The sequence below is a fragment of the Hemiscyllium ocellatum genome, chromosome 24 (genome assembly GCF_020745735.1).
Source record: "Hemiscyllium ocellatum isolate sHemOce1 chromosome 24, sHemOce1.pat.X.cur, whole genome shotgun sequence".
NCBI lineage: Eukaryota > Metazoa > Chordata > Chondrichthyes > Orectolobiformes > Hemiscylliidae > Hemiscyllium > Hemiscyllium ocellatum.
The window spans coordinates 49,866,987-49,893,010 of NC_083424.1; the positions used below are offsets into that span (position 1 = coordinate 49,866,987).

The 26,024-nt window shown below is 42.1% G+C and overlaps 1 protein-coding gene across 1 annotated transcript; it reads left to right on the forward strand.

Annotated features, from left to right (window-relative positions):
- The first annotated feature begins 21,224 nt into the window (after positions 1 to 21,224).
- On the forward strand, positions 21,225 to 21,980 carry LOC132827248 (transcription factor HES-5-like). Its single transcript, XM_060843872.1, has 3 exons — positions 21,225 to 21,299; positions 21,414 to 21,594; positions 21,703 to 21,980. Exons 1-3 carry the CDS (start codon positions 21,225 to 21,227, stop codon positions 21,954 to 21,956), a joined length of 510 nt encoding a protein of 169 aa, XP_060699855.1. The 3' UTR covers positions 21,957 to 21,980.
- Positions 21,981 to 26,024: the final 4,044 nt, after the last annotated feature.

Here is a 26,024-nt window from a genome sequence, read left to right on the forward strand (position 1 = left end):
ACAGGATCTGGACCAGATGGGCCAATGTGCTGAGGAGTGGCAGATGGAGTTTAATTCAGATAAATGCGAGGTGCTGCATTTTGGGAAAGCAAATATTAGCAGGACTTATACACTTAATGGTAAGGTCCCAGGGAGTGTTGCTGAACAAAGAGACTTTGGAGTGCAGGTTCATAGCTTCTCAAAAATGGAGTCGCAGGTAGATAGGATAGTGAAGAAGGCATTTGATATGCTTTCCTTTATTGATCAGAGTATTGAGTACAGGAGTTGGGAGGTCATGTTGTGGCTGTACAAGACATTGGTTAGGCCACTGTTGGAATATTGCGTGCAATTCTGGTCTCCTTCATATCGGAAAGATGTTGTGAAACGTGAAAGGGTTCAGAAAAGATTTACAAGGATGTTGCCTGGGTTGGAGGATCTGAGGTACAGGGAGAGGCTGAACAGGCTGGGGCTGTTTTCCCTGGGGCATCGGAGGCTGAGGGGTGACCTTATAGAAGCTTACAAAATTATGAGGGGCATGGATAGGCAAAGTCTTTTCCCCGGGGTCAGGGAGTCCAGAACTTGAGGGCATAGGTTTAAGGTGAGAGGGGAAAGATATAAAAGAGACCTAAGGGGCAACTTTTTCACACAGAGGGTGGTACATGTATGGAATGAGCTGCCAGAGGATGTGGTGGAGGCTGGTACAATTGCAACATTTAAGAGGCATTTGTATGGGTATATGAATAGGAAGGATTTGGAGGGATATGGGCCAGGTGCTGGCAGGTGGGACTAGATTGGGTTGGGATATCTGGTCGGCATGGACGGGTTGGATCGATGGGTCTGTTTCCATACTGTACATCTCTATGACTCTATAACTGAAAGCAAGAAAGTTATCTTAACCTTTTTAAAATCATTGATTGGACAAAATATTGCTTTCAGTTTTGGCAACCACATTTCAGAAACGATAACAAGACTTTGAACTAGCCAACATTTAGTAAGTTAAAAAGTCTCTTTGGTTAAGTCACCTGTTAAACCAACAGGTTTAATTGGAAGTGCCGTTGTTTCGTCAGGTGATTGTGAAGGAGCAGCGCTCCAAAAACTAGTATGCTTCCAATTAAACCTGTTGGTCTATAACCTGGTGTTGTGTGATTTTAACTTTGTACACCCTAGTCCAACACCGGCATTTCCAAATCATAACTTTTAGTAATGTAAGGAGACCAGAGAAACTGGGAGATTTCTCTCTAAGAGCAGTGAAGGTTAACACAAGTTTATTAGATGTCCAAAATCATGAAGCATTTTGGTGCATAAATAAGATAAACCTATCTAATGGGAAATTTGAAATGATCTGGAATGCGTTGCATAGAATGGTGATAGAAGCCAAATTGGTATTAAACTTTGAAGGGAATTGTATTGACAGGCAATGCGAAAAGCAAGTATCTATATAGCTCTTTTAAGCAGCTGACACAGGAACGATTGCAAAGTGACTTTCAGTGACATATTGTTGTATCTCTCTTTGTTTCACTACCAGTTGTTCATTGACAACGTGACATGCATTTGTGAAAGTTAGCCAAGAATTTCCTTGTGGGTTCTCTTGGTTCATACCAAACTGCCACAGACACCCCTGGCAAAAAAAAATTACTTTATTTCATCTTGAAAATGGCCTTAGCCTAATACAGTTGGTGCGAGCCTCTCAGTTGGATCGTATTAGCATCAAGATTCAATCCATGGGCTTGATCACAAAATTTATGTGTGGGAGTTGCAATCCATTTGATCAGTCATTGAACTGCAGCACAGGCCACTTTGCCAGGTGGAGTGATAGATTGTAACAGCACTAATCAATGAACAGGAGATGAAGACTCCACAAATATCCCCATCCTCACTGATGGAGGAGCCCAGTACATCAGTACAAAAGAGAAATCTGAAATACTGGCATTGGTCCTCAGCCGGGAGTGCCAAGAAGATGAGCTAACTTGACCCTCTCCTCGTGGCCCCAATAATTTGATTCACTTCACAGGATAATAAGAAATGACTGAAGACATTGAATACTACAAAGGCTATGGGCCTTGCTAATGTCCTGGCAATAGTAGTGAAGACTTGTGTTCCTAACTGTGCACTTAGCCAACTGTTTCAGTACAACTATAACATTGGCAACACGAGAAAATTGCCTGAATATGTCCTATGCACAAAAAGAACAATAAATCCAACCCAGGTAGGAGCAAGTTACTGCAGATGCTGGAATCTATACTGAAAACAAAAGGTACTAGTGATTACAGGAGGTCTGGTAGTATCCATGGAGAGAGAGCAAACTAACGTTTCAATTTCAGATCTGACATGAAGTGTGGAGAGGGCAGCATTTCTGCTATAGTTGGGGGATGGGCGAACGGGAGAGGAGAATGGTGACAGAGAACCTAACAATACAGCCAGAAGAAACGGAAGACAGTCTGTGCTTGGCATGCTGCAGTGCTCCAGTGAATCACAGCGCAAACTGGAGAACAACATCTCATCTGCAGATTAGGCACCTTACAACCTTCAGGACTTAATATTGAGTTCAATGCCTTCAAATTGTCAACCATTTCCGATTTCTTCCCTTTGTTTTAGCTCTAACTGTTACATTCTGTTATCACATCCTCTCAGTCCTCCGCCCACCCCAATGAGTCTGTCTGTCCTTTCAAATCTGACAGTTAAACACACCATTGTACTGTCATTCTCATCTTCCAATTACTTAATTTGAACTATGAATATCCTTTGTCCTCCAGCACTCCACCTCCCCACAATCCCTCCCCCACACACATACACACACAAAATTAAATGTTGTCCTTTCCACACCTCACATTAACTCGAGTGAAGAGTCATCTGGACTCAAAATATTAGCTTCCTCTCTCTTCCCATGGATACTGCTTGACCCACCGTGATCTCCATGAATCCAACCCAACTACATACCACCCTGTGAGAAACAGAGCTCACAATATAATAAATTTCAATCGGAGTCAAATTCTGAAGCAGTGAATTTTATTGAAACGTTCTTGCAAGAAGGGGTGACTACCAAGTAGCCACACGATCCAGAAATTACGCCATAATTTATACAGTTTAATTCTTGGTACTTCCCCATTTACCTCATTGGCCTCCAAACCTACTGATATTCCTTACTGTGTTCTGCCTCTATCCAGCTGTGCTCGCCCTTGTGTACTTCTCCCCCTACTCCAAGCTGGGCGACACTCCCCCCTATAAGTGACTTGGCTCACTTTAGTGCTGACATGAGGGAAATTTGCTGAGCTTGGAATATCTTGATGTTCTTTTTCAATTTATCTATTTGACTGTAACATCTTCCATTGTTTGCAGGCACATTCCATTCTTGTATGCACATTTTAGCTAACTCAGAAGAAACGATGTATCCCTTTACATAGTTTTCATTCTTGTACGTACATTTTAGCTAACTCAGCTCTTTGCTGAAACAATTATACACTGGTGTAGGTTAGTTCATTCACCTTGCATAAGCAATCGTGGTTGCAGGAATAACACTGCTTTACCCATATCCCGCAACCCTATTAGTGGATCATTGATGTGTTATCAAATGACACTTGAAAAGGAATAGGTAAAAACAATGACTGCAGATGCTGGAAACCAGACTCTGGATCAGTGATGCTGGAAGAGCACAGCAGTTCAGGCAGCATCCAACGAGCAGCGAAATCGACATTTCGTGCAAAAGCCCTTCATCAGGAATAAAGGCCCTGATGAAGGGCTTTTGCCCGACACATCGATTTCGCTGCTCGTTGGATGCTGCCTGAACTGCTGTGCTCTTCCAGCACCACTGATCCAGAACTTGAAAAGGAATAACCAACTCGCTGATACTCAGATTAGGTTCCATCAGCACCATTCAGCCTCTGACCTCACAATAGCATTGATCCAAAGATGGACATAACAGTTAAATTCCATAGGTGAGGTGTGAAACACAGCCGCTGACATCAAGACCTCATTTGAACAAGTCAAGTGTCAAGGAACCCCAGCAAAACTGGAGTCAATGGGAATCGAGGGGAAATCTGTTTGGAGTCAGACCTGGTACATAAGAAGATAGCTATGGTTGTTAGGGAGCAATCATCTCAGTGCTAGGACATCTCTGCAGGAGTTCTTCAGGGTACTGTCCTAGGCCCAAACATCTTCAGCTGCTTCATCAACGACCTTCCCTCCATTGTCAGAGGAGAAGTCGGTATGTTTGCTGATGATTTCACAAACTTCAGCACCATTTCTTTAGACTCTGAAGCTGTCTGTGTTCACAGGCAGCAAGACCTGGACAACATCCAGCCCCTGCTAAGTGCACAATTAATATTCATACCATATAAAAGCCTGCCAATGATCAGCTCCAACAAAAGGGAATGTAACTATCTCTCATTGACTTTCAATGGCATTACCATTGTTGAATCCCCCAACATCAAATGCCTTCAGGTTACTGTTAACCAATAAGTAAACTTGACCAGCAATCTAAACAATGTGGCTACAACTGCAAGTCAGAGGTTAGGAATTCAGTGGTGAGAGACCAGGAAATCTCCTGTCTCCCCAAAGTCTTTAGATAAAGAGTGAAGTTGGAGGACAAAATTGCCTGCGAATTTATGATATACCTGATAGGGTACCATACATAATGCCAGTAACATGAACAATTATTATCAAGAAATAGTCTGCTGTTTAGAATTTGCTTTTTAAATATCTTCCAATGATTCAGTGCAAGTATCCAAAATAACATGATCATCTGGCTGGGACAGAGAGTGCTTTCCTTTTACTTTACTGTTCAGTTAAGTGCACCTCAGATGTGCACTTGTGATGCCAAAGTATACAAGCTAATAGGTTAATGCTGGAAAATGAGATTTGAGTAGTAAAATGGTGCTGTTGACCAGCACAAATACATTTGGTGAATGGGCCTTTTTCTGTTCTGTAGGTTTTTATGATTCTATGATTCTAAGTGAAATCCCCACTTTTGTATGATGGGATGTTTGTTCTCAAAAAATTAATAAAAATTACAGAAGAAAATAACAAGAATAAAAATATCCAAAGTGTACAGAACATTTTGGGAAATGGGAAAATAGAGTTAGGCTATTTCAGCACATTATAATCTTCCAGATATCATACCCAGGTGTTTACAACACCCATACTAAATAACTGTATACATTCATATACAGCCTTTCAGCTGTTCAACTCTTTAAGAAGCATAGTTGTTGTCACAGAGTGATCCAGAATGGAAACCGACCTTTCAGTCCAATTCATCCATGCTGACCACGTTTCCAAACTATAGGAGTCTCACTTGGCGTCGAAGAGTGAGCCCAGTATGTGGAAAGAATGCACCACTTTTCCTGGGCAAATGACACTGGGGCAGACAAAAGCAACAAGCAATTCTCTTGACGGCATGTAGACCCACAGCTTTTTTGGTTATTGGGAGCCTAACGTTGCCTGAGGCACCAGATATTAAAACCTTTCAAAAGTTGACAAATTTAGTAAAGGAATATTATGACCTCAAGCCTCCTCTAACTCTGAGATGCTATCACTTTTACTCTGCATTTCAAATACAGGAGAACCATACTGGGATTTTTGACGAGGTTAAGATAACTGGCAGAGGCATGTGATTTTGGTTTAACCCTAGATGAGTTGCTGAGAGACCATTTGGTATGAGGGATTAATGATGTGACCATACAGAAGTGCCTACTAGCTGAAAACCACCTGAACTTCAAACAGGCACTACTACTAGTTTTGTCATTAGAAAATGCAACAATGGAGCTCATGAGTTGCAGAGCATTCCGAAGGACATGTATACCCTTGACAGGGTGACTGAGCATAAGTACAAACAGTTGCATAGCCTCACTCAGGACATATCCTGAACAGAAGGACTCTAGGTCAGCCCACAATAAAACCCCAAAACAAAGCCAATCCTCAGCCAAATGGTTAAAATTTTCTTCAGGATCTGGGTCACAGGCCATTGTAGCTACTGCAGGTATGTGGACTCAAGATAGCAAAAGATATCCCACCAGGTCTGAATTGAGTTAGAAAACTCATAGATCAGTATCCAGGAGACTGCAGGAACTGGAACAGTTCAATTGCTTAGCAACATCTAAATCTGAACCAATCAAAATAAACATCTGGTTAAATGGTCGCTAAGTTCTCATGGCAGTGCTGCAGATCCTGTCTTTACCAAAATTCAAACAGTCTTCAGGTACCTTGGATGAGTATGCTAGCACCATCACAGACTTTGTCAGCAAGTGTGTGGAGGACTACATACCGAAGAAGTTAATCCAGGTGTTCCCCAACAGGAAACCTTGGGTGAATCAGGACACACAGAACCTGCTAAAAACCGAGAATGAGGCCTTCAGATTAGGAGACCCACTCAAATATGAGGAATCCAAGTATAACCTTCGCAGAGCCATTAAGACAGCCAAGGACCAATACCAATCCAAACTAGAGACCCTGATGGACACCTGGCAACTATGGCAAGGATTGAATGACATCACAGGTTCTAAAAAGAGACAGTGCAAGGTAGCAGATGATGACATATTCCTCCCAGATCGTCTCAACGCCTTCTATGCTCGCTTTGAGCAAAATTTCGGCCGAGAGGTAACACCTATTCCGACAAGTCCTGATGAACCTATCCCAACAGTTACTGCATCAGAGGTCGGATCAGTTTACCTTTGTGTGAATCCAAGGAAAGCGATGGGACCAGATGGAGTATCAGGCCGTGCACTCAGAGCATGCACTGATCAACTGGCAGAGGTCTTCTCAGACATCTTCAACCTCCCCCTGCAGCAGGCCACTGTCCCTGCTTGTTTCAAGAGGGCCAACATCACCCTTGTGCCTGAGAAGGCTCATGCAGCATGTCTCAATGACTACCGCCCGGTGGCCCTAACTTCGGTGGTCATGAAGTAAATGCTTTGAAAGGCTAGTCATGGCAGTAATCAACTCCAGCCTCCCCACTACTCCAGATCGCCTTTTGGACTGACAGATCCACGTCATATGCCATATCACTTGCCCTTCACTCAACCCCAGAACATCTTGACACCAAAAACAGCTACGTAAGTATCCTACTCATTGACTACAGTTCATCCTGCAACACTATTATCCCATCAAGACTGATTACTAAGTGTAGTGATCTCAGAATAAGCCCCACTCTCTGCAACTGGATCCTCAGTTTCCTGACCCATAGGCCACAATCAGTGAAAATTGGAGACAATATTTCATCGCCACTACCACTCAACACTGGAGCCCCCCAGGGGTGCGTACTTAGCCCCCTACTGTACTCATTGTATTCTCATGACTGCGTCGCCAAATACCGGACTAATGCCATTTACAAGTTCGCTGGTGACACCACCATAGTCAGTCAAATCTCAGATAGCGATGAAACAGACTACAGACGGGAGGTGGGAAGACCTGAAAAAATAGTGCACTGAGAAATACCTAGCTCTCAATGCTGGCAAAACCAAGGAACTCATTATTAACTTTTGGCAGGATGTTACTCATGCCCCCCTACCCATTAACAGCACAGAGGTGGAACGAGTGGAGAGTGTCAAGCTCCTGGGAGTGGTCACCCACAACAAGCTTTCTTGGACTCTTCATGTAGACAGGAGAAAGTGAGGACCGTAGATGCTGGAGATCAGAGCTGAAAATGTGTTGTTGGAAAAGCGCAGCAGGTCAGGCAGGATCCAAAGAGCAGGAGAATCGATGTTTCAGGCATGAACCCTTCTTCAGGAAGGGCTCATGCCCGAAACATCGATTCTCCTGCTCTTTGGATGCTGTCTGACCTGCTACGCTTTTTCAGCAACACATTTTCAGCTCTTCATGTGGACACACTGGTTACAAAGGCCCAACAATATCTCTTCTTCGTCAAGCAGCTGAGGAAATTTGGCACGACGGCAAATATCCTTGCCAACTTTTATAGATGTGCTATCAAGAGCATTCTGTTTGGATGTATCACAACCTGGTATGACAACTGTACCATTCAAGATCGGAGACGGATACAGACAGTGGTTAACTTGGCCCAGACAATCACAAAGGCCAACCAAGAACACACACACCAGCCAGTTTCGCAACAGTTTCTACCCTACAGTTGTTGAATACTGAGTGGACTCACAAACCCCTAACATTCGCCTGTACCTGTGTTTTTGTTTTTGCCACTAATTACCTATTATTTACTATCTATGCTAGTTTAACTATGTGATCTATCTGTATTGCTCGCAAGATAAAGCGTTTCACTGTGCCCTGGTATATGTGACAATAAATTCAACTCAATTCAATTCACTCTGGAATCCAACCCTTAAGTTTTCAAAAGACCTTGGCCAGGCTGAGAACCTGTATAGGGAACCTTTAAAGAGTGAGGATGCAACTTTAGTCCTAGTCTCTTCTGAGAAGCAGCTTGTTCAGTTACCACTGATTGTCATAAAAGGCTCAGGCCCAAGCCTGATGGGATAAAATTGGTGGAGAAACATTCAACTTGATTGGCTCAAGATTTTTCAATTAGAAAATGGCTGCCTGAGTAAAGTCTTAATTAAATATTCAGACAGTTTTCTGGAAAGTCCAGGGGTATCAAAGGAGGCAAGGCCACCTTACATGTTGACCAGGAAGCAATTCCATGATTCTGCAAGCACCAAGCAGTGCCATTTGCCTTATGTGGAAAAGTAGAGGCAGAATTCAGGAATAAACAGCTTTTTGCAGCTGCATAAATACCCAATCCCTTGGATAGAGGACTTACATGTAAAACTGGCAGGGGAATTGTCCTTCACGAAGCTGGACTTGAGCCATACATATCTGCAATTACCATTAGATGAGGATTCCCAGAAGTATGCTCCAATTAATAGCCATAAGGGTTTGCACCAATGTATAAGACTGCCTTTGGGATTTTATCAGCCTGTGGCATTTTCTAGTCAACAATGGAGAACATTATACAATGTCTACCCGAGGTGCTAATAACCAGGAAGACCAATAAAGGGCATGTAGAGAGCTTGGACAGGTTGCTTAAACGTTTCTCTGAGTTGGGTGCAAGCCTTAGGAGGGAGACCTATGTGCTCCAGGCACCCCAAGAGACCTACTTAGGCAACAGAGTCGACAGACCAGGTTATACCCCTTGGACGATGAAGTGAGGGCAATCAAAAATGTTCTGGCTCTCACTTCTGTACCTTGGCTTAGGTCTTTCCTAGGATTTGTGGGTAAGAACAAAGCTTCATACATAACCCAGTCTCCATCTTGGCAGCCTTATACCTGCTATTGTAAAACAGACAGTCTTGGAAAAGCTCTTGTAACCAAGCAGTAGCCTTTAGGGAAGTGAAGCAGCTTCTATCATCATCCAAGGTATTGGCACATGACAATCTCAAGTGAGATGTGGTGCTGACATGCAATGCCCCCCGCCATATGGTATCAGGGTAATGTTGGCTCACCGGTGGTGTAGCAGTGGAGGAATGCCTGATCACGCATGCTTTCTGGACTTTGGCTGATGCTGATGAAAAGTTTATGCTTGAAATGTCGACCCTCCTGCACCTCAAATGCTGTCTAACCGGCTGTGGTCTTCCACGCCACACTCTTTGACCCTGAATGAAAATATCTCCAGATAAAGACAGAAGGTTTGGCAGCCATTTTTGGTGTACAGACGTTCCACCAATAACTTTGTAGATTTAAATCTGTAATAGTAATGGACCACAAACTCCTGCTAGGGTGACTCAAACAGGACAGGCCTGTTCTGCCCATAGCTTCCGGTGAAATTCAGCGATGGATTCTTATTTTGCGAAAGTACATTACAAATTGGAACACCGTCCAGGAGGCCAAGTGACATATGCAGATGTCTTGAACCACCTCCCACTGGCGGGTATACCAGTTGCACCACCACTGGAAGAGTCCATTCTGATTTTAACCTTTCTGGACACCCTTCTGGTCACTGCTGACAATATCAGGCCATGAAGACAAAAAGATCCCATCCTGGCAAAACCAGAACAGCTACTGGTGATGGGGGAAACAAAAGGGCTGTCACAATTAGGATTAATACCTTTCTGGACCTGGTGAGACTAAATCAGCGCAGAGGATGGTATATTACTATGGGGAGCAAGAGAGATTGTCCTGAGCAAAGGTTGCTGCCAGATATTTGCTGAAATCCACCAAGGTCATCCAGGGGTTTCCAAAATGAAGATGTTGGTGAGAAGTTCTGTCTGGTGGCCAAGACTGGATATCAATGTAGATGGTAGCTCAAAGTTTGTGAGAAGATTTGTAGCTCGGGTGCTCATTGTTGTGGTTCTGTTCGTCGAGCTGGGAATTTGTGTTGCAGACATTTCGTCCCCTATCTAGGTGACATCCTCAGTGCTTGGGAGCCTCCTGTGATGCACTTCTGTGATGCTTCCTCCAGCATTTATAGTGGTTTATCTCTGCCGCTTCCAGTTGTCAGTTCCAATGTAGATGGTAGTTGATAGGGCAATGCTCAGAGTGCCAATAAGGACAAACTTTACCACCAGCAGCTCCTCCACTTTCTGAAGTATGACTGGATAATCCCTGGACTCTGTTACACATTGACTATGCCGGCCCTTTCATGGGGTCTATGTTTTTAGTCATTATGGACACACATTCAGAGTGGTTGGACGTGCATAAAGTTCATTCGACGGCACAGTGATGATGATTGAAAAACTGCGAGCATCTTTTGCAACACACAGGCTCTCAGAGGTGTTGGTCACAGATAGCAGGGCTTGATTTAACAGCAGAAATTTGTGTATTTTCTCAAGTCGAATGGCATTTAGCATGAAAGGACAGGTCCATATCATCCATTGTCCAATGGTCTCATGGAAAGAAGAGTCCAAACTTTGAAGGCAGGCTTAAAGAAACAGACTCTTCTAAGTGAGAGAGTCAGTTTCCTTCAGGGGTCGAAGTTTGCTATTGAGACTATGGGAATGTCCTTGCATGGGTACGAGGCATCGTTGACATGAGGTCAGGTCCTGTGATGTACAAAGTTGGGGTGAGAGGGGAGATCCTGACCAAGCATGTGGACCACATGAAAGCCGTAACTTCACAAATGGGCAGGAGCAAAAATATCCAGCCCCTCAGAACATCCAGCAAGGCTGTCAGAACCTGTGGGTTCTCCCTTCCACCTTGCATCGACAAAACCTCTAAGGATGAGATGGACATGGTAGATGTCACAGCATCGATGCCATTGCCACCTGAAGAAGATAAATTTCTTCCGAGACGCTCTGGGCACAAGGGGTAGGTTTGTTGAATGTCGTCAGTAACCGAGGTAGAGTCAGAGGAACGAGACCTGGTATGAAAATGCCCCAAGAGAAACTGCAGGAAATGAATGAGCCTATGCCCCAGAATGTAAGAGGGGAACAAATGTAGTGAATGGAACAATGTCAGCCAGGTGACCTCATAGACTATGATTTCCCTCATTGGGGATATTAACTTGGTCCAATCATGGAGTGCTGGCTGACATATATAAACAGAAGTGTCAGGGGTTCTGCTCACTCTAGGAGCCAACTCTGAGCTAGCTGGGTCAGTGTCATATACAATACACATGTAAATAAAGGGTGACATGGTGATGGGATATTGGCCTTCATGGCGTTATTCCAGGAGCAATTCTGAGATTCTGTGAAAAAGCCAGAAGATGAGTTCATAGGTGTTTTTCAACAGATTCTTAAAGCAGCATTTTTAGTGGCAACTGGAGATTAGGTCTTTCTAGACCTGGTAAGGTGGAACAAGACAGGGTTAATAACAGAGAGAAGTTGGGACTAAGAACCGTATTTTGAATTTAAGTAATAGCAGTTATGGCGAAAGTGAACCGGGGAACTAGTTTAAGCCATTTGTTTTAAAAAAAATTACTGCAACTCAATAAATAATATTCCAGTGAAAAAGATTGTCCAGAGAAGGTTCCCTAACTGGCAAATATCCCCAGACAATCTTTAGGTGGCATTTTCTGATGAATAAATTTAGGCCAGAATATGAGAGGAGGGGGTGGCATAAAGAGGTGATGGAGAGATGTTTCCTAATCTGCTTTCAATGGTGCCCAGGGATTGTTTTACATTCACCAGAACAAGTAGGCAGTGCTTTGCTTTAATGCCATTCACCAACTTCAGCACTTGAATCATGTAGCATTCCTTCCAAATGACACTGAATCCTCTTAGGTTCTATACCCTCATGACAGAGACAATGCAGAAAACTTATTCTAAAAAATGGTACATGCGCAAACCAAACATAGTTAAATCTCAAACAAAAACAGAAAATTTACTGGAGAAACTCAGCAGGTCTGGCAGCATCTGTGATGAGAAAGCAGGGTTAATATTTTGGATCCAGTGACCCTTATCAGACTTCCAGCATCCACAGTTCTTCATGTTTTGTTTACAGTTATGGCTCAGTTCTATTAAATAAATCTGGGTATACAATCTGGATATTTACCAACCCTATTAAGAAGGTATATGGTGATATTAATACATAAATATGCTGATAATCTGCAAGTGTATTGAACCTATGTGCAAAACCTGCAGAGGTTTAAAATAGACAATAGACAATAGGTGCAGGAATAGGCTATTCTGCCCTTCGAGCCTGCACCACCATTCAATATGATCATAGCTGATCATCCTTAATCAGTATTCTGTTCCTGCCTTATCTCCATAACCCTTGATTCTACTATCCTTGAGAGCTCTATCCAACTCTTTCTTAAATGAATCCAGAGACTGTGCCTCCACTGCTCTCTGGGGCAGAGCATTCCACACAGCCACCACTCTCTGGGTGAAGAAGGTTCTCCTCATCTCTGTCCTAAATGGTCTACCCCGTATTTTTAAGCCATGTCCTTTGGTTCGGCACTCACCCATCAGCGGAAGCATGTTTCCTGCCTCCAGAGTGTCCAATCCTTACATAATCTTTATATGTCTCAATCAGATCCCCTCTCAGTCTTTTAAACTCAACGGTATACAAGCCCAGTCACTCCATTCTTTCAGCGTAAGGTGCTATGAAATGATATGAAACTACCCAGCATGAGTAGAGAATATTTTGATGCATAGACCAGTACGTATTTGAAACCCATACTCTTGTAAAATTAAATTCAAATTGTTCCATCTACAAAGCTTTCGTGTGTGTGTGTGTATGTGTCAGACTTAATCCTCCGCTCTAGACTTGCAGGCTCCAGGTCCGCACCTAGGTCTGGACTCCTGATAGTGGAGGCAGTGTTTGCAGGACTGTGCATTGAAGTTGAATTTGGCCCAGCGTGAACTCATGCCGATGGTGTTATTCATGGAGGTGAGATGGCGCTGAAGCAGCGGTAGCTTGGCGAAGCACCATTGCATTAGTCCAGTTGGTTTAGCAGCAGGGACTGAAGGCATCAAGATGGAGGAGGTCAGATTCAGACCCAGGGCTGAGCGGGAAATGGGAGCTGTTCCAAAGACCACCAGACTTACTGAGATAAGACTCATTGTTTTTTTTCTGGCTTTATATTCTGTGATTTGGTTTATTCTTTTGTGTTTTAAGCTGGCACCGGAGAGTGGTGACACTAAACGTGTAATAAATACATACGAGAGTAGACCAATAACTTCATAACCAAATAAACATCATTAACCACATTAAATCTACATGTACACAAAAAGTCAATAAATAAAAAACTCATATTTAAAATAATTCACATTTGCATATCTGTATAGGCTGCACATTTTTGAATGTATATGTCTAAATTATATATATCATATAGTTCATTGAATAAAACTTGCACATATACACAGTTATATTTGCAAAACCTGTATATTAATGGAAGCACATAGCAAAGAATGAACAAAGAACAAAACAGCACAGGAACACAGCCTTTGGCCACCTAAGCCTGCACCAACACACAATGCCGTTCTAAACTAAACACCTTTTGGCTGTATGCAGTCAGTATCCCTCCATTCTCTGCTTATTCATAAATCTGTCAAGACGCCACTTAAACATTGCTATCATATCCGCTTCCACCACCTCCCCTGGCAGCACATTTCAAGCATTTACGGCAGCACGGTGGCACAGTGTTTAGCACTGCTGCCTCACAGCGCCTGAGACCTGACTAATGCACCTCACCTACGTATCCCTGAACACTATAGGCAATTTAGCAAGACCATTTCACCTGATCTGCTCATCTTTGGATTGTGAAAAGAAACCAGAGCACCCAAAGGAAATCCATGCAGAGAATGTGCAAACTCCACACAGACAGTCGCCCAAGGCAAGAGTCGAACCCAGATCCCTAGTGCTGTGAGATGATAGTGCTAACCACTAAGCCACTATGCTCCCCCCTCCCCCAACCTTGTAAGTGATAGTTCTACACTGGAAAAATGACTCTAACTATCCATTCCATGCTTCTCAGAATTTTGTAAACTTCTATCAGGTCACCCCTTATCTTTCAATGTCAAGTGAAAACAAACCAAGTTGTCCAAACTCTCATCATAACTGATACCTTCCAAACCAAACCATATCCTGATAAATCATTTCAGAATGGCCTCCAAAGCCTCCTTTTCCTTCTGGTAGTGTGGCGGCCAGAACTGTTCTCAATATTCTAAATGTGGCCCAATTAAAGTTCTGTACAGCAGCAAAATGACTTGCCAATTTTTATACTCTATGCTGCAACTGATGAAGGCAAGCGTGCCATATGCCTTCTTAATCACCTTATCTGCTTGTGTCATCACTTTCAGGAACCATGGACCTGTACACCTAGATCGCTCTGTATGTTTATATTACTAAAAGTTCTGTCATTTGCTGTATCCTTCCTACCTGGATTAGTTCTCTTAAAAAGCATCACATCACATGTTCCATCGACCATTTCTCCACCCAAGTCTTTAGCTTATCTATATCCCATTGTTTCCTCTGGCAATCCTCCCCATTAATGCAGCTCTCCCAATCTTTGTGTCATCCTCAAACTTACTAATCATACCACCTACATTCTTCTCCAAATCATTTATATATGCTACAAAAAAAACAGAAGTCCCAGTACTGATCCCTGTGGAACAGCATTGATCACAGATCTTCAGAAACACACCTTTCCACCACTACTCTCTGTGTTCTATGACTAAGCTAGTTCTTTATTCCTTTTACCAGATCACCACAGATCCCAAGATCACATGTGACTTTACATTTTGCATCTGCCTGCCTTGAAGTACCTTGTCAAAGGCCTTGCAAAAGTCCATACAGTAACATTGATGCCATGCTTTCATCAATCTTCCCAAGGGTAGCGGAATCCAAAACTAGACGGAATAGGTTTAAGGTGAGATGCGAAAGACTTAAAAGGGACCTAAGAGTCAACCTTTTCACACAGAGGGTGATGCATATATGGAATGAGCTGCCGGAGGAAGTCATACAAGTACAACATTTAAAAGGGATTTGGATGGGTATATAGTAGGAAGGGTTTGTGGGATATGCGTGAAATACTGGCAAATGGGACTAGGTTCATTTAGGATATCTATTCGGCATGGACAAGTTTGACCGAAGGCTTTGTTTCCATGCTGTACAGCTCTATGACTCTATGACTTAATCATCTTTGTCATTTCCTCAGAAAGCTCAATCATGTTTGTGAGACATGACCTTCCCCACACAAAGCCATGCTCCCTATTACTAATCAGTATATATTTTTTCAAATGTGAGTAAATCTTTTCCTTAAGAATCTTCTCTAATAATTTCCCTGCAGCATACGTAATAACAGTTATTTCCTGGATTATCCCTGTTGCCCTTATGAAGGAACAATGTTAGCTATTCTCCAGTCCTCTGGGAGCTCGCCTGTCATGATAGAAGGTATAAAGATTTCATAAAAGTCCCCAGCAATTTCCTCACTTGCCTCTCTCAGCATTCCGGGGTAGATCTCATGAGATCCTGGGGACTAGTCGAGCTTAATTTTTCTTTAAAACACCCAGCACTATTTTTGTATTGACTGAACTAGAACACCAACATATCCTTCCCAAGATTCACCATGTCCTTCCCCTTTGTGAATACTGATGCAAAGTTTTCACAAAGGACCTTGCCCACTTTCTATGGCTCCATGCATAAATTCCTTATTTTGTCCTTGAATGGACCTACCTTTTCCCTAACTACTGCTCTTGCTCCTTCTAGATGTACAAAACAGCTTGGGATTTTTCTTAATCCTGTTTGCCAAAGACATTTCCCATCTCCTTTTAGCCATCCTAATCCCTCAGTTGAGACCTTTTCTGTTATCTTTGTATTCTTTAAAGGCCCTGTCTGTCACCAATTTTCTCAACCTTACATGTGCTTCCTTTTTTTGACTAAGCTCTCTTCTTTTATTTTCACAGGAACATGCTGCTCCTGAATTCCAAACAGCTGGTCTTTAAAAGATTTCCACATGTCAGATGTCATTTTACCTTCAAACAGCTAGTCCCAATCTACACTCACCAGTTCCTGTCTTAGCTTGGCCTTTTCATAATTTTGGTATTTTCAACCAAGGACTTCTCTTGTCCATAAGTAACTTAGAACTTGCAAAATTATGGTCATTATTTCTGAAATGCTCACCCACTGAAACTTCAATCACCTGGCTGGGCTCATTCCCCAATACCAGGTCTCGTATTGTTCCTTCCCAAAGTGAACTATTTAAATCTTTTGGATACACCTAACAAATTCAGTCATCTCTCCCATCCAAGCCATATGTGCATTAAGCATTTTTAATCCATCAAACATTGTACCTGCATATCCCACGATTGCGTGTACGAGTTGGGATGTCATGTTGCAGCTGTACAGGACATTGGCTGGCTACTTTTGGAATACTGAGTTCAGTTCTGGTCCCCCTGCTATCGGAAAGATGGTGTTAAACTTGAAAGGATGCGGAAAGATTTACAAGGATTTTGTCAGGGTTGGAGGGTTTAAGCCATTGGGAAGAGGCTGAATAGTTTGAGGCTATTTCCCCAGAGACTGAGGGATAACTATATAGAAGTTTATAAAATCTTGAGGGACATGGATAGGCTGAATAGCCACAGTCTTTTTCCCAAGGTAGGAGAGTCTAAAACTAGAGGGCATAGTTTAAGGTGACAGGGGAAAGATTTAAAAGGAACCTAAGGGACAACCTTTTCATACAGAAGGTGGTCATGTATGGAATAAACTGCCAGAGGAGGTGGTGGAGGCTGGTACAATAACAGCATTTAAAAAGCATTTGCCTGGATATATGAATAGGACAGGTTAGGAAGAATATGAGCCAACTGCTGGCAAATGGGACTAGATTAATTTAGGATATCTGGTCTGCATGGATGAATTGGACTAAAGGGTCTGTTTCCATGCTGCATCTCTATGAGTCTCTTACTTACTGCTATCCAACTATCTTTTTTCACACAGAGGGTAGTGTGTGTATGGAATAAACCGCCAGAGGAAGTAGTGGAGCTGTCACAATTACAACATTTAAAAGTTCGTTGGATGCTGCCTGAACTGCTGTGCTCTTCCAGCACCACTGGTCCAGAATCTGGTTTCCAGCATCTGCACTCATCGTTTTTAACCTAACATTTAAAAGTTGTCTGGATGGATACATGAGTAGCAAGAGTTTAGAAGAAAATGGGACAAATGATGGCAAATGGGACTAAATTAATGTAGAATATCTGGTGGGCACGGACGAATTGGACCGAATGGCCTGTTTCCATACTGTACAACACTATGGCTATATAAATGTATTTGTTAAAAGTACTCATTTATTAGTCCTGAGCAGCTATGATCTCAGGTTGAAATCTCTATGGAGCACAAAATATCCGTGTCGAACTTCTTGTAAGATTATTTGGAAAGATTACGCAAAACTGCTCTTTTACTTTGAAAAAAAAATCAATTTTCAAGAGCTGTCCCCTGTCCGCAGTTCACACACCACTTGCGTATACATCACTCGGGCATAACGCTTCATAACCTCAATTGCTTTAGTCCCTGAAATAAAATGAATGAATGTCTCCATTGAGCTGCAATTTTACGTGCCCGGCAACTTTCTGAATGTCCCAGCTACCGCTTATTAAAGCGTGTGGTACCAGTAAACAGGAAGGGTGTTTGGAGTTGGTGGGGGGGCGGGAGTTGGTATGCTATTATCTGACACGGTTAAGAGCACGCTTCGCCTCCAGAATGCATGCAGATGTTGCTGGCAGTTTCCCACGTGTCTAGAAGAAAGGCCAGTTTAGTAGCGGTCACAAGCCTGACCTGTCCATAAAAAAGCAAATGGACCGCAGTAATTGGCCGCGCATGCGCCTTCGCTTCCTCTATTCTCTTTCAAAAGCAGCAACGTTAGATTAGCGCCTGACATGCCAATCCCAGTTTCTCGGGCACAAATATTAAAATGGAAGCCAACCCACAGAAATATCTCTTATACCTCTCCCATAGATTCATTGGTTGCCAGGAAAGGTATTTTGCTAATCATTTCGAACAGTGACTGCAGTTTTGGGCTTCTTTCTCTATCTGGACCTAGGCAGGTCTCAGTATTCAGAAATCGAGATCAGAATTTAGATTAGATTAGATTAGATTACTTACAGTGTGGAAACAGGCCCTTCGGCCCAACAAGTCCACACCGACCCGCCGAAGCGCAACCCACCCATACCCCTACATTTACCCCTTACCTAACACTACGGGCAATTTAGCATGGCCAATTCACCTGACCCGCACATCTTTGGACTGTGGGAGGAAACCGGAGCACCCGGAGGAAACCCACGCAGACACGGGAAGAACGTACAAACTCCACACAGTCAGTCGCCTGAGTCGGGAATTGAACCCGGTTCTCAGGCGCTGTGAGGCAGCAGTGCTAACTACATAGGTCATAGAGCAGGTGGGAATTGAACCTAGGCCTCCTGGCTTAGAGGAGGGACATTAACGCTGTTGCTACAAGGGCCCTAGTAACTCATGTTCACCTATAAAGTTTAAATATCAATCAAAGGATAACTTTTGTTTAAACCCCTTTTTTTAACACCGTCCCGATTCGTAAACAAGTACTTTTTCCACTCCCCTCCTTGCTACGTTGAGCAGCTGTCCTTTCCAGCATTGATTTCTTGTTGATTCCCAGCAGTGTCGGATTATCATAACACCCATTTTGTTTACAAAAACATGAAAGAACTGCGGATGCTGGAAATCGGAAACCAAAACAGAAAGCGATGGAAAAACTCAACAGGTTCGGCATCTGGAGAGAGAGAAAGGGAGTTAATCTTTTCGGGTCGATGACCTTTCATTAGGGGTTAACTTTTATTTATATTTTTAAAGGGAAGAAACGGGATACCAAAATAACGAAGACCCCGCCCAAATGAACTGATATTGTGATCCCTCTGAGAAAATGCAACCTATGACTTTAAGATTTTATTGTAATCTAACAGCCTGAAATGTATCAAAATTGTGATTAGTGCTAGAGTGTGATTCATTTAGAATTCGGCTTTTGATGCAGGTGAACAAAGCCAATTTTTAAACTTCCGCACAAACTCTGGGTGGTGCAGGTGTTTCCTATATTCCTGAGTGAGACGAACAAGCTGAACTCACGGTGGATTGATCTGATCCAAGACATTTTCTACAGCGCTGAGATCTCTGATACTGCCCGTTTCCCACGTGTGAAGAAACAAAGAGGACGCGTGCAGCTGGTGCCTTTCAACAGAGACTTGGCTCACATCATTTATTCGGGCATTAACCACCGAACAGTTGGTGAAATGGATCTGAAATACTAACAGAATGTTGCACATACAGACTCCCACGTTTGAACAGATCATCTATTTTTCCTGTCTCTCCCACACGCACGGACACATATATGTTCATCAGGCATACACAGATACAAAAATTAAACAATTATTAGGTACAACAGTCGGGTATTCATTTTACTTAAATCCCGCTGATTCAGTAACTTGAGAATGGAAAACATGAGTTCCAGCAAATATTTCAGTACTAGAATATTTTTGCAAAGCGTTAATGCCATAAGATTAAAGTTATTGCAATCTGCTTCTTGGGTGCAACAATGAAGATACTTTGTCTTTAATCATAATGTTTTGGGAATTGATTTGTAATACACTCATGATCCTCTCTACCTTTATTTTGAAATGATATATTTCTCCAACTTTAATTCAACTGGATATGGTTGTGTCATCTATCGCACCACTCTATTGACTTGATGTTTAGAGGGCTAAAGCTGAATTAACTGAGAAACGGCAAATATCTAACCTTGCAGCAGGGGGCGCTCTACTACGGTTTAGATGATGTCACTGTGAGGACGATTTATTCTGCTGAATTTAACATGGTGTAGTTGATCAATGATGCCCGTTGGTACCTGAAATGGAAATAATAACCTTCTTCACCTTCGTCAAAAAAAATAACAAATTCTATGTATTTACAACAGAGCAATAACGAGTTGCATTGATTCACTTTCTTTGCTTGTGTTCTTTCCAATGCTACAAATCTTGCCTGAGGAAGTTCATTTTTATACACACAAAAGTCTCCTGATTTAAACTCAAACTACATGATATATTTTCTTCTAGAATCTTTAGGGGTTCCGAAACAGCTCATCAGCATGAAGTCTGCTAATATTAAATTGAGAAATGCAAAAGTATTTGGATTATTAATAAGCCTGTTCAAAAGAGGATCACAAAAGTTTGCCTTTCTGACCTATAGCAATACATATTAAGATGATTCCGATTTCCAAAAATTACCAATTGTGCAACTAAAAAGACGAAAGGAGACTGGAAGAAACTGTGAATGAAATCTTAGAAATTGAAAAGGGAAAATGTACTCGTTTGAAATCTTTTTTTGCTGTGAATGGTCACTTCTTAAAACAGACTGTAAACTCACACCGATTGGATATTAGAAACGCGCAATTAACAGTAGTGGACAGAATGAAACGTCCTCCACATGCTAACATCTGTGATCTCACAGGTTTTATTCTTCAAAGTAAAAAGGATGCGGGGGAGAGATTACTTTAAAATGGACCAGCGGTGTACGAACAAGCGTACTTTCTGTCACAGAATTCCCTCTTTAACAATGACAGGAGGATCTTTCCCAGGGTCCCATAACCTCAGATGAGAGTAATTTCCTCTGACTTACTGTGTCATACGTGCCGTCCAGATGGTCCTCAGAGACTGCTGTAGACAAAGGGTTGAAAACGGCCCTTAATTCAGCATTTAGAAAGAAAAGCTTCTGCTATTGTGGCTCCGACGCTTTCGATTGGCTGCCGACTGTGGGAAACACCACGAGAAACAGGCACACGCTCTCTCATGGGCAGGAGGGCGGATAAATAGCGTGGCAGGACCCCTTCCCTCAGCAGCGTCTCTCCAGCTGATCCCAGTCTCAAAGCTAACTGCGGCGCAGTCTGCTCCGAAAGAATGGCTCCTAAAATCTCCGGAGGCAGCCCAAAGGAATATTCCGAGGAAAAGATCACACGAAAGGAGAAGTACAAGGTAAGTAAGTCTCTGCGCTTTTTTTTAAAAAACTGAATGATTCAGGGTTTTTTAAACGTCTTGTGTTCTACGTGAAAAAGCTGTTGTTAATTCGCTTCGCTTTTCATCTCTTAGTTGATGAAGCCAATTATAGAGAAAAAGCGCCGAGATCGCATCAACAGCAGCATTGGACAACTCAAGGCTTTACTGAGGGAAGAATTTCAGAATCAGGAGCCCAACATGAAAATGGAGAAAGCTGACATCTTAGAGATGACCGTGAATTACCTGAAACTACACAACCAGAGAATGTTCACAGGTATCTGTCACTGTGTGTTTGACTGCTGATTAACCAGACTCTGTTGATAGCTCGTTATTATTACCCAGTAATATCCAGCTAAGCCGGTTTGTTTGCTTCTTCCTGCAGTGACCTACAGCAAGAGCCTCACCCAGAATTTTAAAGAGGGCTATTCCCGCTGTCTGCAGGAGATTCAGCATTTCAGCTTCTCCCCAGAGGGCACAAGCGACGTGCAGAACAAACTGGTGACCCATTTGCACAGAGCTCAGGAGCCGGCTAAGGGCCTGTGTTACCCACTTCCTCCCATTCATCTTCCAGTCTGTCAACCGGTAACCAAGCAAGAACTGAACCCCAGCGTCACAGCGCTCTGGAGACCCTGGTAGGGAGAGCTGAAAGGTGTTTGCTGTGAGCAAGGAAGAAAAAGTTACACCCGTGAAACGCTAGGGTTGTACCCTGGTGTGAAATAGTATTCCATAATGAAAGAACTATTATTTAATGCTTTTCTCTGAAGAAAATCGAAATTCTTTTAATATATGAACTATTTTCGTTTAATTTTAAAAACGTGACTGCCATGTTATGGAGTATTCTGCAATATTTGTAGGTGACTAATATCACACATAAACTGGCAGCTAACTCGGTCATTGGGCTGCCTATTATAATTAGGCAGTGCTATCCGAGCTATCCTTTTATAAAGGAATGTCAGTGATGTGTTGTGAGTAGTCTTCTTACTGAGGACTGTCTGTATTTTTTTTTAAAAAGGAAGTGCCTTGAGTGTATGCTGGTGTACCAGTATGCAGACGAGTGTCATAGAGTGTCTTGCATTATCGTGAGTTTTTCAACATTTTAGAGATCAATCGGTTCGATTATTCCTTGTGTATTGTTAGTGTGACAGATATTTTACTCTGTTCCATTTCGTAATGTTCCCTGCGTATTACAGGAATTTGCTGTTTGTATTGTCTCCTGCACCTTGATGCAAATTCTTCTTTGGCTATCTAAATGCTAGGAGAAAACGAGGACTGCAGAAGGGCTTATGTCCGTTATGGAGATTCTCCTGCTCCTCGATGCTGCCTGGCAGGCCGTGTTTTTCCAGCACCACATTCTTGCCCTTGCCCTGTAACAATGCGGGTTATGAATCAAGCCTCAATCCCAAGTTTCACTGTATATTGCATTGTAACAATGCTGATCTAAATATATTCCTCTACTCGAGCTTCTGGTTGTAAATATGTCCTATCTATACTGATGGTGAATCCATGCACAAGCTATAATCACAATCCTATGTTAAAATCGTTATTTCATTGTAACAATGCTAATTCTGAATAAATGATTGCATTGACAATTCCTTCTCTGTGTCTAAGTGAATGCATGTTAAGCAGTCCGTAATCTGTTTATAGTTGGCAATTACACCTCTGCCACTAAAAGTCAAAACAGCTGAGATATGCTTATAAGGTATTTTTAGTGCAGATTCCCACAACTAACACCAGTCATATTTATGTCTGCATATTATATTGATTTATTTAGGTAATTTCTCATTTTTATTGCTTAAATTAATGCTGTTTGTGTCTTTTAATGACACTTCATATAAAATCTATCAGACATGACTGATTGGGGGAGTGAATCAGTGTTCAGCTGCTAATTGCTGCCAATATTTTGACAGAGGATTACCATACCTGGTGATGGCACATACTTTACTCTCTGTCTCATATTTTCTGTCCAGTTCTTGTTGCTTCCTGTAATTTCTTCATTATTAGCATCATTTTATTCCAACAAGTAAGGATATGTTGTAATGTCCCTACCTCTGGGACAGAAGGCACAGGTTGAAGTCTCACTGGCTTTAGTTCTGTGTGCTAACAGGTCTGAACAGGTTGGTTACCATATCAATTACCACAAGCAAATTCACGTTAAACAATTATTGGTTAATTAATCCAGGGCTGAGGCAAAATTTGTATCGCATTCATGAGTTAACCTTTCATGTGTACATGTCAATGTTTGACTTGACATGTACACAATTACCATATTAAGGGTGGCAAGACCTGGATTTCATAGAGGAAAAGGCAAATGTGGAAACTGATAGGACCTCAAATATATCCTCAAAAGTTTAATGCAAGCGTCATTCAGTTTTGTAGGGTTAAACTGGGCCTGCAGAGTTTTACAGTAGAGTCTGTGTTTGGCTTTGGAGGAGGGAGATGGGGCAACTCAGTAAAAGACATAACTTGATAAGACTGAAAGAATGATTCGACATAGCTAATTGACTGAATGCACATACTTGGAAATGTACATCCACAGCAAACATACTAAGTAAGGGCAGAAGTAGACATTCAGCCCCTTGAGCCTAAACCACTATTCAATCCAATTATGGCTGATCTATTTGTATTTTGAATTTCACGTTCCCATTACCCTTGATTGCCTTGCCTAAGAGAAATTATCCACCTCTGTCTTTAAAATATTTGAAGACACTGCCCCCAGAGTGTTCCATAATCCCATAACACTTTGAGAGAACATAATTCTGCTCATCTCTGTCCTGAAAGGGCATGCATTTAAGATCACCACAGATTATGAGAGAGAGGCCCCTAATGGAAATGACTCCGGGCAAATAATTAAGAGGGCCAGAGAATAGGTTCAAATCCCTTCATGTTAATAGTGATGACCATGAAACTCTCTTCAATTGCTTTAAAAGAAAATTTTGTTCACTAATGTCACTTAAGGAGTCAAATCCATTATGGTTATCTGGTCTGGCCCAAATGTGACTCCACGCTCACATCAATGTGATTGGCTCTTATTTGCCCTTTGCAATACCTGATCAAGTCACTCAGTTCAAGTAAAAAATGAGGTCTGCAGATGCTGGAGATCACAGCTGAAAATGTGTTGCTGGTTAAAGCACAGCAGGCCAGGCAGCATCTCAGGAATAGAGAATTTGACGTTTCGAGCATAAGCCCTTCATCAGGAATATGTTCAAGGCCATGTAGTTGTTCTGAGCAAGTGTTGGCCTTTAAGTTGACAGTTGAATACAGGTGGCATTTATCAGAGTGTCAATGAGGGAGAACAGGTCATGGAGTCAAAGAGACAAATAGAATGGAAACAGTCCCTTCAGTCCAACTCATCCATGCTGACCAGGTTTCCCCAGCTAAACTAGCCTCCTTTCTGAAGAGAAAGCAGAAAGCCTCCTATACCCAGAGCCAGCCGGCAGCACCACCATTAACAGGAAGCAGCGATCAAACAAAAATGGGTATTTGTGAGGTTGGCAAGTTGAAGTAAGTGGAATGTCACAGGGCTCAGTGTGGGACCTCACCTATTTAGACCATACAAAATGTGGTGGCAGTGACAGTAAATTATATTGTGGATTGCTTGGAAGTGTGGATGAACTGGGATCAAAGTAGTTGTTATCAGTTCAATGTACAATTTTATCATTACAATGTACAATTTTATTTTGTTTGCACACAGCTATCTACTTTAACAATTTCGTTTGAATGACATCCATTCTAAGGGTTTGGAGGATAATTGATCCTAAAATATTTTATTCATAACAATGTAGGACTCTCCATTGTTAAAAAAAAGTTGCAGAAATAAAGTTGCCTTGATTTGCAGAATAATAAGACAATGATCAGACATTTTTTTTAAAGATCAACACATTTCATGTCAATTGTTATTTGCAATAACATTCATTCCATTTCTGGAGTTTAATTTCCTTATATCTATGCTGTGACAATAAGCAAAATCGTTTTGACAAGTCTTTGTATGATTTCTAAAAGGATGGGGCTAACACTTTGTCAATAAGTATTCAGACTAATGTTCCAGAGACATGTCTTCAATTCCACTATAGTTGGGAGATAAATCAGCAATGAAACAGAAAGTTTGAAAAGCAGTATCACAATCAGCGTTGACTTGGGAACTAGATATGGCAAATATAGAATAAATGTGTCATCTGTGAAGTTGACCTCACCAACTTGTGGAGACGTGTCACAAACTTAGACAATATGGCCACAGTAGTCCTCAGTATAGGCCTTAAAATAGTCACACTCATCAAATCAAATCTTAAATTCAACATCCTAGATATTTCCACCATTATCCCTATTGTGTCTCATTCCACTGCCATACTACAACTGCAGGGGTTCCTTGGTTTTATAAAGCACTTGCGTTCCAACATAAGGTCAGAAGTCAGAATGTTTGCTGATAGTTTTGTATCATTGCAACTCCAGAGATGCTGACATTTGTTGCCGACAGATAGTGAGACCTGATAATCATTCAGGATTGGGCTGATAATTGGCAAGGAAGAGTTGCACTGAACAGATTTCACACCAATGATGACTAAGGAAGGATCTAGCCATCTCCTTTTGACATTCAACAGACATTACCTCAGGAAAGGCAATGGTCTAGTGCTATTATTGCTGGACTGTTAATCCAGAGACCTAAGTAATGTTCTGAGACCTGGGTTTGATGGTGAAATTTGAATTCAA